Raw genomic sequence first — 12212 nt, 5'->3', positions numbered from 1 at the left:
AAGGCCCTGATAAGAGGTAAACTTTGTCTCTTGCTGTGTGTTACAGTAGGACACAGGGCAGCACGAGCACAGACGATGTTGTGATCACATGCTACTATAACAATGACCTGGGCCTTCGTCTTTTCATTCCTGTCCCCCCCCCCCCAGCCAGCATCCCGCTGCCTTTCCCAAGCTCTGCTGTTGTTATTATTTAGCACTTCCCAGAGCAAACGCCTTAAATCCCTTTTTTGCAATATGAGTCTAACTGTAGCAAACTGGCCCCTTCATTTATCTGATCCTCTGAAGACGCAGGCTGCTGGTGATTCTACAGGTACACTCACAGAAAGAAAAAAAGAAAAATGCAGGAAAAGTGAAAGCTGCTGCTCTTTGTGACGCTAAGCTTGCACGCTTATCACAGCTCCTAAAAAACATCACAGAGTTTTTTAAGCAGGACATCTGACGGAGATACACAGAGAGTCAGGCTGTATAGAGACGTCTTCATTGTCCTTACCTTGACATGTTGTCTGTGATGCAGTTGGGACCTGGGTATCCTTCACCTCGGCCTGACATGCCTGGCCGAGATTTCCACGACTCCATTAACGCCGTTACGGGCGAAATTAGGCTCAACAAAGGGTTGGACTGGTCCCTCACATCGTGCCGCGTGAAAGACATTGTTCCTTGGGCTCCAATCTGGTAGTGGAATGAGTGTCCACCGGAATTAACTCCAACAATGGCCGATGTGGGCATGCTGTTATTCTCTTGGTAATAGCTGCCATCAGCAGGCTCCTGCTTAACCCCTTTAGACAGGACATTGTTGGAGAACACATCGGGCTCATAGTTCCCATTCATAGCGACAGGGGGTCCTAAGATACCAGAAAGACTGTATTCGTCAATGTTATTCCTCAGGGACAAATAGGTGGTCTCAGACGCGGAGAAGAGTCCAAGAGAAGGTGAGTGCTCGCCATAGGGTTGAGGATTCATACATCCCTCGTTTTTGTTTGGCTCATTCTTAATCTGTGTGATAAAGGGTGTGCTACTCACATTACATTTAGAGCTGCCTAAGCACATGCTCCTGAAGTCAGTCCCGGGCTCGTTCTTAATGTACTTAACCATGCCCATCTGGTCCAGGCCCACGTTGAACACCTCCCCGTCAGCCATCTCCACTTTGGGGAACTCGAAGTTCTTGAAGTCTGGGTCTCTGGTCAGAGATGTGTCTTCTGGGCTGTTGGTGTCGTTCTGTACCAAACCCAGTCCACCCGCAGGACTGGACACGGGAAACCCACCGGAGGAGGGGTTCTGTGGGCTGCCGACAGCCATAGTGCTCCCGGTGGCTGGACTGGAGATGGAAGGCCGTGCTGGGTTGCAGGTGTTGGCAGTGCTGGTGCAGCTGCCACCTGTGGGGCTCGAGACGGACGAGCGGATGTTACACGTGGTGCTGCAGGACGGAGGCGATCTCACGCTGCTCATACTCTGAGGGCTGGACATGGGAGACCTCATGACGTTAAGTGGGCTGGTGAGTGGTGGTGAGCCCACAGTGGTGGACTCCACTGGGCTACATGTGGCTGAATTCCTACGCTTGATGTTGGCCAGCGTGGCAGCACAAGACGTCTGGCTGACAGGACTGCCCACGGATGAACACGCTGCTCCGAAGCACGCTGGAGGACTGGTGGTGGATGACACCATGTTGTTGCTGCCCCCCGGGCTGGAGATGGAGCCGGGGGTCTGGGGGCTGCAGGACAGAGATGAGACCAGCATGGACGCCGAGCTAACAGGAGTCCCAGTGTTGCACTCTCTGGGAGTGGCGTTGGACTGCTGAAAACCAAAGGGCTTTATCTTGGGGCTCTTAGTGGCACCAGTCTGGGTCTCATCCAGAGGCCTGCCACACACTGGGTACATCTTCCCAGGGCTGGTACTGCCCCCATGCTGACTGAAAGCAAAGTCGGCCTCCCTGGCAGCGTTCATGTACAGACCCATGGACTCGGCCACAGTCTTGGAAAGCTCCTTGGAGTCCATTTCCTGCTTATGGCCGTGGAGAGAGTTGTTGAAGTGTGGGAGAACAAATGGCTGGTTCTGGCCGAGCCGCAGCATTGGCTGCTCCTGCTTCTTTGTGTTGTTGTCTTTGCAGTCGGCGGCTGCACCTCCAGCCGGGCAGCTGACGTTGACTATGTCCATCAGGATATCAGTGCTGGACAGACTCAAATCTTCTGTGCTGCAGCAGTACTCCATGGTGCCGGGGACGTGAGACCATCTGTTCTCTGTGTCGCTTCCATCAAAGAAACTTTGGTATCTTTTGGTCTCCATTGCTGGCTCATTGATTCACCTGGTAGAATAAGGAAAGTGAAAGAAAAAGAAAGAAAAGAATGAGAGACAGTTTACAATACTGTTTTTAGGGTTCAGCTGCACACAACAACAGTGGATTAATGACAATAATATAGACAATAAAGTTTAGTGGCAGGTGTATTAAAGGTTGGCTGTTTGCCTTTAGGCAGGTCTCATGTTCACTGGAAAAAGTAAACTGTGTACAAACTTATGAAATAACACAAATGAATCAAGTTCCTGTTTAAATTGAAGTTAAAGTTAAATCAAGTTTTATTACATTATGTTAACACAATTCACAAGTTCAAAAGAAAAGTATTTGCGTGTCACCAACTGAAGTATTTCAAGTTGGTAAACAATTTTTTTCAGAGTAATGAAATTACACGATCGGGGGAGATAATAATCTATTTTTAAAACAACAGCGTGAATTGAGCGTTTCAACTTCACGGTCAAAGCTTCAATGCAAAAAACTTCTGAATGCAATGTCGCAGGAAGAAAAAGCACAGTGAAGAAGTAGAGCATATTTCTTTGAACCATATTATTTAAATGATCTGGATATCAGATGACTTACCTCCTTAGAATACAAGACAAAACAAAAACTGACACCAGAATGTTAAATTAGTTATTCTCTTATTAAAAAGTCCAGTACAGTATCTCCTCTCTCTCTCTCTCTCTCAAGTCAAGCTGCTGCTCCTTGCTCCACAGGGGACGTACAGTGACAACTTGAGGGAAAACGCATCGTAAGAGTTAATGGATCTGCGTGACGTCGACTTTTTCTCTTTTTTTTTTCTTCTCGTTGTGTTGTTGCGTTAACTTCCCACCCTCTGCCGCGCTCCCATTGGCCGGCCGAGCCAGATATCCAGCAGGCTCCACCAGGCCACGCACGGATTGGTCGGACAGCTGTCGCTCAATAGTTATTGCTCTTGCAGCCTCAACGTAGCTGCGACATAAGTTGAAATATTGTTTTAGCGGCTGGAGCAGCTCGCGGCACGTGCACGGGGAAGATCAAACAAATACACACCCGCTAATTATCACCGTTGACAGAAGCCAGTGTGGCGATAAGGCGTCTTCTTCGAGATCCCTGTCCCACTGTTTGTTTGTGTTTCTCTCCTCCTGAGACATCTGCGTTTAAAGTTACGCACTAGTCAAATATCACACAGGGCCTGCGCACGTGCACACGCTTCAATATAACATAATGATGATTACATTTAAAAAAAAAAGCTCGGTTCCTCCTGCAGCTCCGGGTCGGGATTGTCCTGCCTCCGTCTGGACACCATCTCCGCATCTCTCTCCATTTTGCGTTTGCGCAGAATATTAAAAAAAAAACTAAAAACTGCTATTATAAAGCTGCAGTTGGAAGTATTTTGTTCCGGGTGCAAATCACAGCTAGTGCACAGTTTAAGTGGTGTTTAGTTTTAACGAACTGGCCGCACTGGGATCTCTCCGCACATCACAGGTGCGCAGACAAATGGGATCTTTTTTGGGGGGGAAATAAAACTGTCGTGCGTATTCATCGTTCGTGCGTAAACCCCCCGGCGTGCACAAAGTTTTGACCGTGGAGCCGATCCCGGGTCGAAAGTTATCGCGTTTCTCTTCCGCTGCAAATAGACACGGAGGAGGATGCGAAGTGTCGAGCTGCGGGACCGTGCGCCCGAGGAGTTCGCGGATAAAGACGCGCAGTTCGGGCACACACACACATGGCGCTTCCTTACCTTTAACAGCCACATTCAGAGTTGCCGGGTGGTGGGTGTGTGTGTGGCCGGGCAGCGGTATTCCAGACAACGAAGAAGGAGAAGGAGGAAAAAAAAGCCACGCAGAGCCACAAAGATTATACAAAAAAAAGAAAAGTCAGTGGATGTCAGCAGCGAGACGCGTCAGTCTTATTCATAGTTTTCAGTTTGACAGCTCGGGGAGGAGGAAGAGGAGGAAGAGGAGGAGGAGAAGTCTTAGCTGCGTATTACCCCCGGTGTAATCCTCGGCAGCGCGGCCGCTGCTCCTGACAGGACGAGCAGGCAGCGACGGGCTCGGACGACAGCGGCGGATCATCTCACATTATGGCCGCAGGATTCTGCACACAGCGCGCGCGGCTCTCCGGGATTATCACTGTCCGGTGGGGGGGGTGGGGTGAGTGAGGGGGAGGGGGGGGAGCTCAAAAAAACAAAACACACGCGCACACACAAAAAAAAGTGCTGATTTTGGAAAAAGAAAAGAAAGAGACGCAGGAGTCAGGGCGACGTCATCGTGTGCACATGGACCCTTCTTCTTCTTCTTCTTCTTCTTCTTCTTCTTCTTCTCACTGCAACGAGTGCAACACAAACTCCCAGGAAGGGGGCGGGGGGAGGGAGGGAGGTAGAGGCGGAGGGGAGGGGCTATGGGCGCAGGTACAGTCTGGAAATAGGGCATGGAAATAAAATAAATAAATAAAAAAGTCTCAGAGTCTGCCCGGCCTCTGAATAAAACATCCGCTGCAACTTTCTCCTGCGAATATCTCACTTGGTTTTCCTTTTCCGACAAGCTCTGCTGCACGCGGGGCACGTGCACACGCGTCCACCTTACAAGTTGCATAAGGGTGTGTGTGTGTGTGTGTGTGTCTGTGAGAGGGGACCGGTGGGGGGGGGTTGTCTCTTTACAACTAATGACACGCAGGATCATATAGACCCCTGCACACACAGTGAGATCAACCAGGATGGTGCCCAGCCACTGTAACGTCTGCCTCCACCAGGTGGAGCAATATTTCTACTGCTTCTCCCAGAAAGTAAATGTGTTGAAACAGTAGGAGATGTCACTTTAGTTCATGTCAAACTAAGATAAACTACGTCACTTCACACCAGTAACAACACCACAACTCAAATAAACCAATGTCAATGAATAAATTAATATGCAAATAACTAATACGATCAGCCATCCGCATGCACAATATTACTTGAAGTGGATGATGATGATTGTATTTGTAAAGTGAGGCCAAAACACACACAAGTGGGCTGGAGTGGATCTCAGAGCTCCACCAAGGTGCAACAGTCCCATTAAGTTCAACCAATCTGCACACATGTACAGATATCAGTTCCCTTACTATGCCTGGTTTTCTTCAAGCTCTGTGAATTAGTGTAAATGTCCTAAAACACTTAATGTTTCACCGTTAAGGAATCCTGGATCTGACCCCGGATCTGGGTTCTTCCTTGGATCACCCTCCACAAAACTTCATGGAATATGTCGTCATCTTTTTAATCTTGCTTATGATCAAACAAACAAACCAACAGACAAACAAACAGACAAGGGTGAAAACATAACCTCATAGGCGGAAGTAAAAAAAATCTAAAATTTATGTATGTTCCCGTTTTTGCTCAGAGGCTCCGAGTCAAACCGACTTCCTGTGATGTCAGTGTAGCTCTGAGATAATGTTTGGGCACGCGTTTATTCGCGAAATCAACGAATAACGATTGTGACGCCAACATTCTGAATAGGGTGTTGTTTACATTTCACCGTCGATGTGAGTGTGGACTTTGGTTTCACTCCGGCGACGTCCAATAATCAGTTTAATCTGCGGAGTTGTCAGTCAGTCGAGTCACATTCTGCAGCGTCTCACGTTCCTGTGTGAGAGGACGCAGGCAGGACTTGTGGACATCTCGAGAGGATCTCTGGAGCGGATCGCTTCATTGCTTGTTTTTTGCGAGCCAGCCTGTAGCTAAGCGAAGCAGCAGCATTTGGATTAGTCAAAGCCATCCAAGCAACACTGCCCACCTCCCTGATCTGCCTGCTAATCACCCATGAGCGAAGACCTGCTTGATAAAAAGCATCCGAATTGAGATACAGCCCATGTGGCCCACCCTCACTCATGCAGCTCCCGCTCGTCCGTGGCTTCCCGTCAAACACATCATGAGCAAATCTAATTTAGCTCTGCATCACAGACCTTTTCCTCAGCGACAGAGGAATTCGCAGACTGACATCAGAGCGCGGCTGATCTGAAATCAGTCATAATTGGCTGCCTACGTGGTAACTCTTTTTTTGTGAGTTTGCTCCATCGCATGTCGCCGGGGTTTTCCCCATCGCTCCAGCCGAATCGAAGATAACCACGCTGGCCCTGAAAACATTGTACATACATGGGGGCTAAAAATAGCTCTCTTTTGGAGGGGAGGGATCCTCTTGGATGAGTGATCGCTGTGTTCAGGAGCAGACTTCCACTCCCGTTCAGACTCATAGCAGACAACCCCAGTTGCGGATTGGGCCAACAGCGTAACAGAGAGGTGCTGGCTGTGCCTCATGGGGACAAGGGAATTGGAGCATGCTAACTCCGAAACAAAACACTCGTCAACTCAGCAGAAGACCCTGTTCCCATCGTCTGTGATAATTACAGAGCTTGTTTTAATCAGATGCTTATAGTTCCCGTTTAGCAGAGTTTTTCTTAAGGAATAATTTGCATATCTTTAATAATGTTATGACACCGTCGAGGTGATCTACAGTAATTTAATTATTTCCCCTTGTTTCTCAAAACTCAGTGAGCTTTCAAAAAAATCCGTAAAGTTTTAACAGGCCTTCTCTGTGTGCCTGTTCATTCAGGGTGCCACTTGTAGCATGCTAGCACATGCGCTTGGTTTGAGCTAACCATCCAATCAGAACAAAGTTTCAAACACTCAACCTCAAATTGTGCTAACGTTAGCTTGAATAAATCTGCACGTTGTCGAACCTGCATTTGTTGGATAAGAATCTTTCTTCTCCGGTTTAACTTGGAAACAGATGATGTAGAAGAAAAGACATGGACAACCTTTTGACCCCCAAGGGGAGGTTGTCGTTGTCATAGCAGATGAACCATGGGATATCAACGGACCTGAGGCAGTACTATTTCTTCATCCTCACATGAGGGCAGACCATTGGCTGCAAAACAAGATGGACAACACATATCAACGTCCTCCCAAAATCCAGAAATGACACTTGCTAGTTCTTGCCAACCAATTAAACTGGATCATACCTTTCCAACGCTGCATGCTAACCTTAGTAGATACTGTATCTTTGCAACATGATAGAGTCTCGGCTTCGATATAAAGTCTAAACTGTCATTTTTGTCTCACCCTGTGGATAATAATCTTTTTGTATATTTTAATCAAAGACACTTACATTTTTTGCTTCTTCAATTATCGGATTCCTTTCCAACATTTTACCACCCCAGCCATTACTCCTGGTGAAAAAAAAAAACCATGCTGCATACACAACATTAGATGCCTCACCTTATATGTGGCAACTCAGAGCCCATCTGTTCACACATCTTTTTTTCATTAAAATGTGCCCATTCGCTGCAGTAAACACTTTCTCCAGCTTTGATGATGGTCTCGTTCCCTGTGTCTGAGGGAGACTTCAGTATCTGGCACACAGACTGAATAACTTCCCATTTGGACGATGGGACTCAAGCCTATGAAGGTCAGACATGAGAATATACCGTATGCCAGTGAATTTTAAACAGGGTTGCTATGGGAACTAGCATGTTTTTTAAATGTGAACTCTATAGCCACGGCCAGGGTATGTGTGTTGAACAGAATAAAAAAAAATAACCTTGGGCTAAGTGAATAAAATGCGTGATAGTGAATATTTTGTGCCTGAAAACAGAAAAATACATATATTACCCACTCACAGAGATTATAGTAAGGAAACATCTCCTGCTATCATGATATGATTTTCATATAAGATTGATATTCTCTCATTTCCCCCCTTGATTCATCCTGGTAACAAATTAAATCACATTTTCACAAGTTTATCCAAGTTAAGCAATTAAGGTTAAAAAGGATATAATTGAAAAAGTGTAACTGGTGTAAAAGCAGTCAGACACATGGAGACTTGAGGAGCTTTACAACTAACTTGCTAAGATTTTAATGAATGCACCCAGAGGTATAATTACAGAGAACATCATTAAAGTGTGACTGTAACACAGGGTGAAAATCCACACACGCTTTTAGAAGATTTCACAAAAAACAACAAAAAGGCGTGCTTAGCTGATTCCAGATCAGGAAACAAATACAAAGAACTGTATCCTCACAGAGTTTCAGTGCATCATTTAAACGTGTGTGTAATTCAACGTAAGTTAAAAAAATACAAAGTGCACATTATGCAAAATGTGTACGTGTCTCTCGTGAGACTCAGACAACGTAAACAAAGCCACCCCCCCAGTCCCACTTATGACACAGATTGCTGTTCACCTTAAGTTGCCCTACTACACAGACGGCACGGAGCGTTTAAATGCTGAATGATATGCATTCAGCCGGCCTCCCCGGCAAAAAGTCTCTCCTACTATGTGTGCACCACCTGGGGTTTGTTCCTCCCACTTAGGCAATGACGATTGAGATCATGTTGATGATTAAATAACATGTTTACCCTCAGCGTAGTCAGGAATACATATTCAGTGGGAACACGGCGTATAGGCTACAGCCTGACTTCAGATCACATTATTAACACGCGGAGAATTATCACTAAATAATGTGTTGTTCAACAAAACTGTGTCAAGTACATTATGAATTGATATTCCTGGTGTCAGCTTGCAAACATAACTCCCATCATGCAGCACCTAGATGCCAAGGTTTAAAAGCAAATGCTTGGATAGCTATTTGAGTGGGTTCAGGTGTTGTGATGTTTCCTGCAATTGATTTTGATGCGCGGCATTTTGTACAAGTAATGACATTTTTGATAGAATACTCGCAGGGAGAGTATCTTTTGAATTATGTAAAAGTAGTCATAAGGGAAGTTGAGGTAAAGATTAAAACTGAAATCATTGCAGATGTTTTAATTGACACGATTTGTTTTATAATGAACATGTGAAATAGTGTTCGTGTAACACTAGGGTTGCAAAGTGGCGGAAAGTGTCCGGTAAATTTCCGGAATATTTCCATTTCCATTCCATTTATCCATCAATTGTAAGATATTTTTTCAGAAGATTCCAATTGTTTGGTCAACTATTTATATCTCTGGCATTGCATTAGTGTTTTTTTTACAAGCTTTTTTCTCCTCTTATTCTACAGAATAATGGCACGTGCACTATCTTGAGTTATTTCACCCCAGCCAATGTAGAATGAAAGGCTGTGTGCATATGTCAAAACAAAATGTTTATATTTATGTCTTTATATTACAAGGTAAATACGGTTAGTAAAAATTACCCACAACATTTCCAGTTCATTCCCGTTAATTCCCGTTAATTCCCATGGAAAGTTTCCAACTTTGAATATTCCCGGAATTCTGCAGCCCTATGTAACACATGTATGGTTTGACATATACCTGAGGTAACAATTCTTAATCAATGCAGTTCATTAGTTAAGAAAATAAGATGCATTCTTACAGATAAAACAAATCACAATGAATTATCTTAATAAGAAATAATTCAAAAAAATAACCAATGATATACTATCCACATTAGTAAAAGTGGGCCAATGCAAACTTTTAATAATACACTATGACTATCAGTGTCAAGTTATTTTAAAATACTCGTCTACAAGTTCAACTCAAATAATATGACTTGCAGCTTTGAGCAAACACTTCTTCCAGTGCAGAGTCACACGTGTTACAGTAGCAGTCGTTTTTCTCCACCTGTACCTCGACTTGCACAAAAGCAGTGAGGGAGGTAAAGCGTGACACAAACAGAATGTCAGGGCAGCAGCCAGAGAAACAGCCGAGCTCCACGTGTCACTCTGCCTGGGACGTAACACACAGAGATACAGTGGACAAGTCAGACCACACAACAGGAGGGGAGAGGATTAGAAAAAAACACCTTTACTCTGATGCACTGTCTGGCTGTTTGTGTGTCATTTATAAAGGTCACCTCCTGCTCCTCTGTCTGTCGAATACAGAGCAGACATCCGCACATGCAACCTCGCCTAGAGATAAAGTAGATTTAAGGAAAAATATATATAGACATAGTCAGAGGAGCAAAATGAATCCCATCTGAAATCTAGTGCGAAGCGTCTGTGCTTTTCATATGGAAAAGCTGTGGTGCTGTGGTGTGTAACAGTGGGTCTCTGGTGACCCTCGCTGAGGTTTGTGTGCGTGTGTGTGTGTGTGTGTGTGTGTGTGTGATGTGTGTGTGTGTGTGTGTGTGTGTGTGTGTGTGTGTACAGTGTTTGCACATATGGCTCTGTGCTGATAATTTGTGAAAGCATATTCTGGCCTATAAACTCTTTTCTCTTTTTTTCCCCTTCTAATTTTCCCACGTGACCTTTGCTCAGAGCGACTGATAACAGTGTTTACTCGATTATCAGGAGTTTTCTTCGTGTGTCTCTGCTTTTATTTGTTTTTTATATCCTGACAGACAGTTACAGTACAATATATCCACATCAGTTACACTGCAAACTCCTGACCCTCTTTTATAGCCTCCTAAAGCTTTATTTTTAGATGTGTGCTCTTTCCTTGTTCCAATCTCAACTTCTATTTTAACGCTTTTGTCATGTTTAATAATATAATGTTTTTCATTTTTATATTTCTATAGCTGTGCTCTATTGCTTATTGCTTTTTAACTGTTTCCTATTTTTTGCCTTTCATTTTAAATTTTCAACTTGTAGAGTACCTTGTAACTGTAGTGAAAGGTGCTTTATAAATATAGTTTATTATTATTATAGCATAGCTATAACCCGGTTTAAGAACTGAAAATAAATAATCATTATAACCTAAAGAATCTGAACTGGTTATTATCAGTATTTATATTATCCTCATGTTTGGTCTTCTATATGTACCTTTACCAAGACAGTGAAAGAAGTTTAATGAACAATGCAAATGAAGGTTGTAATCGCAATTTAATAAGTTTATGTTTCAGATTTTTTACTTTTCTTTTTTGCTCTTCATCCCCTCATTTCCTGTCCCCTCCCTACTCTCTATCTTTACTGTAAAATGCATGAAAAATTCTTTACATGGACAAAAACACAAACAACCTCTATCTGTTAATCACCATTTTTTTTCTCTTGGCATTCTTTCTCTATTCTCTCTCTCTCTCTCTCTCTCTCTCTCTCTCTCTCTCTCTCTCTCTCTCTCTCTCTCTCTCTCCCATGTGCACTCAGTGACCCACCTCAGCCTGAGAGCAAATAGGAGGCCTGCTTGTTGGAGACTCACCGGGGGCCAGGGTGCAACAGTTTAAAATGACCTGAAAGGCTTGTGTTGTACTGTACATACTCCACAGAGAGAGATCATATGGACCCAAAATAGCTTAACAGCACAACTCACAGGAAAAATTTGACACTTCTCCGCCCGTTTAAAAAAGAAACAGGGGCCCTGCGCACTATTGTGTTTTGTTCTCTCTGATAAAAGATAAAAGATAAAACAGAAATCTCAGATGTGAAACAACTTTCCCTTTTGTGTTTTCCAAATGAACGGATCTGATGTGTTGCACTTTGAAGCCTGCGGAGGATCAAAGTTAATCTCAGCTGGAACAAAAAAAAGGAATACGTCTTTTTATGAGAGGTAAACAGTCTCCGGGCCTGATTTTAACAATGAGCACTGTGGTGAATCAGTCGTCCCACATCTCGGCCCCAAACGGCACGACGTTGTGATCGCTTAAAAAACACACTCTGTGAAATGAGCAACCAGCTCTTGTAGAGGTTTGTGCACTGATGAGCTGCATGTCACATTAATTATGCCGGATACTGGCGAGCTGCGTTCCTGGAGTCTCGGTTCATCTATTTGTAATAATAAAGTAACGGCGAGATTTCCTCTGCTAACAGAAAGCAACTGTTTATGTTCCGCATGACTGGATGTACAGTAAGCGCTCTCCAAGCACAACGCTGTGATTTATAAATAGCACTGGAGCCCTCTGAGCTACCGTGGACCCACAGCTGTTTAGAATGTGTGTGGAGATGTATGCACACGACCTTGTTACACATGAAGCCTTTCATTATTTATGGCAGTTCACAGCAAAGTCAGTACCCTTAACAATCTCATACTAACACTTTGAGATTAAT

At 44.3% G+C, this 12212-nt stretch overlaps 1 protein-coding gene across 3 annotated transcripts in view; it reads right to left on the bottom strand.

Moving 5' to 3' along the window:
* Positions 1–4365, bottom strand: part of nr3c2 (nuclear receptor subfamily 3, group C, member 2) — a 70706-nt gene extending 66341 nt beyond the window's left edge. The window contains exons 1-2 of one of the 3 annotated variants that reach the window (XM_053419761.1): positions 4257–4365; positions 491–2299 (exon numbers count right to left, since the gene is read on the bottom strand). In XM_053419761.1, coding sequence (XP_053275736.1) covers positions 491–2280 — 1790 coding nt within the window. In that variant the 5' untranslated portion in view covers positions 2281–2299; positions 4257–4365. The other 2 variants (XM_053419758.1, XM_053419759.1) reach the window with 2 other exon arrangements.
* Between the last annotated feature and the right edge of the window lie 7847 nt (positions 4366–12212).

Source organism: Pleuronectes platessa, chromosome 3 (genome assembly GCF_947347685.1).
Source record: "Pleuronectes platessa chromosome 3, fPlePla1.1, whole genome shotgun sequence".
NCBI classification, from domain to species: domain Eukaryota; kingdom Metazoa; phylum Chordata; class Actinopteri; order Pleuronectiformes; family Pleuronectidae; genus Pleuronectes; species Pleuronectes platessa.
Note: the sequence above shows the minus strand (reverse complement) of the source record. Positions and strands in the feature narration are given on the sequence as shown.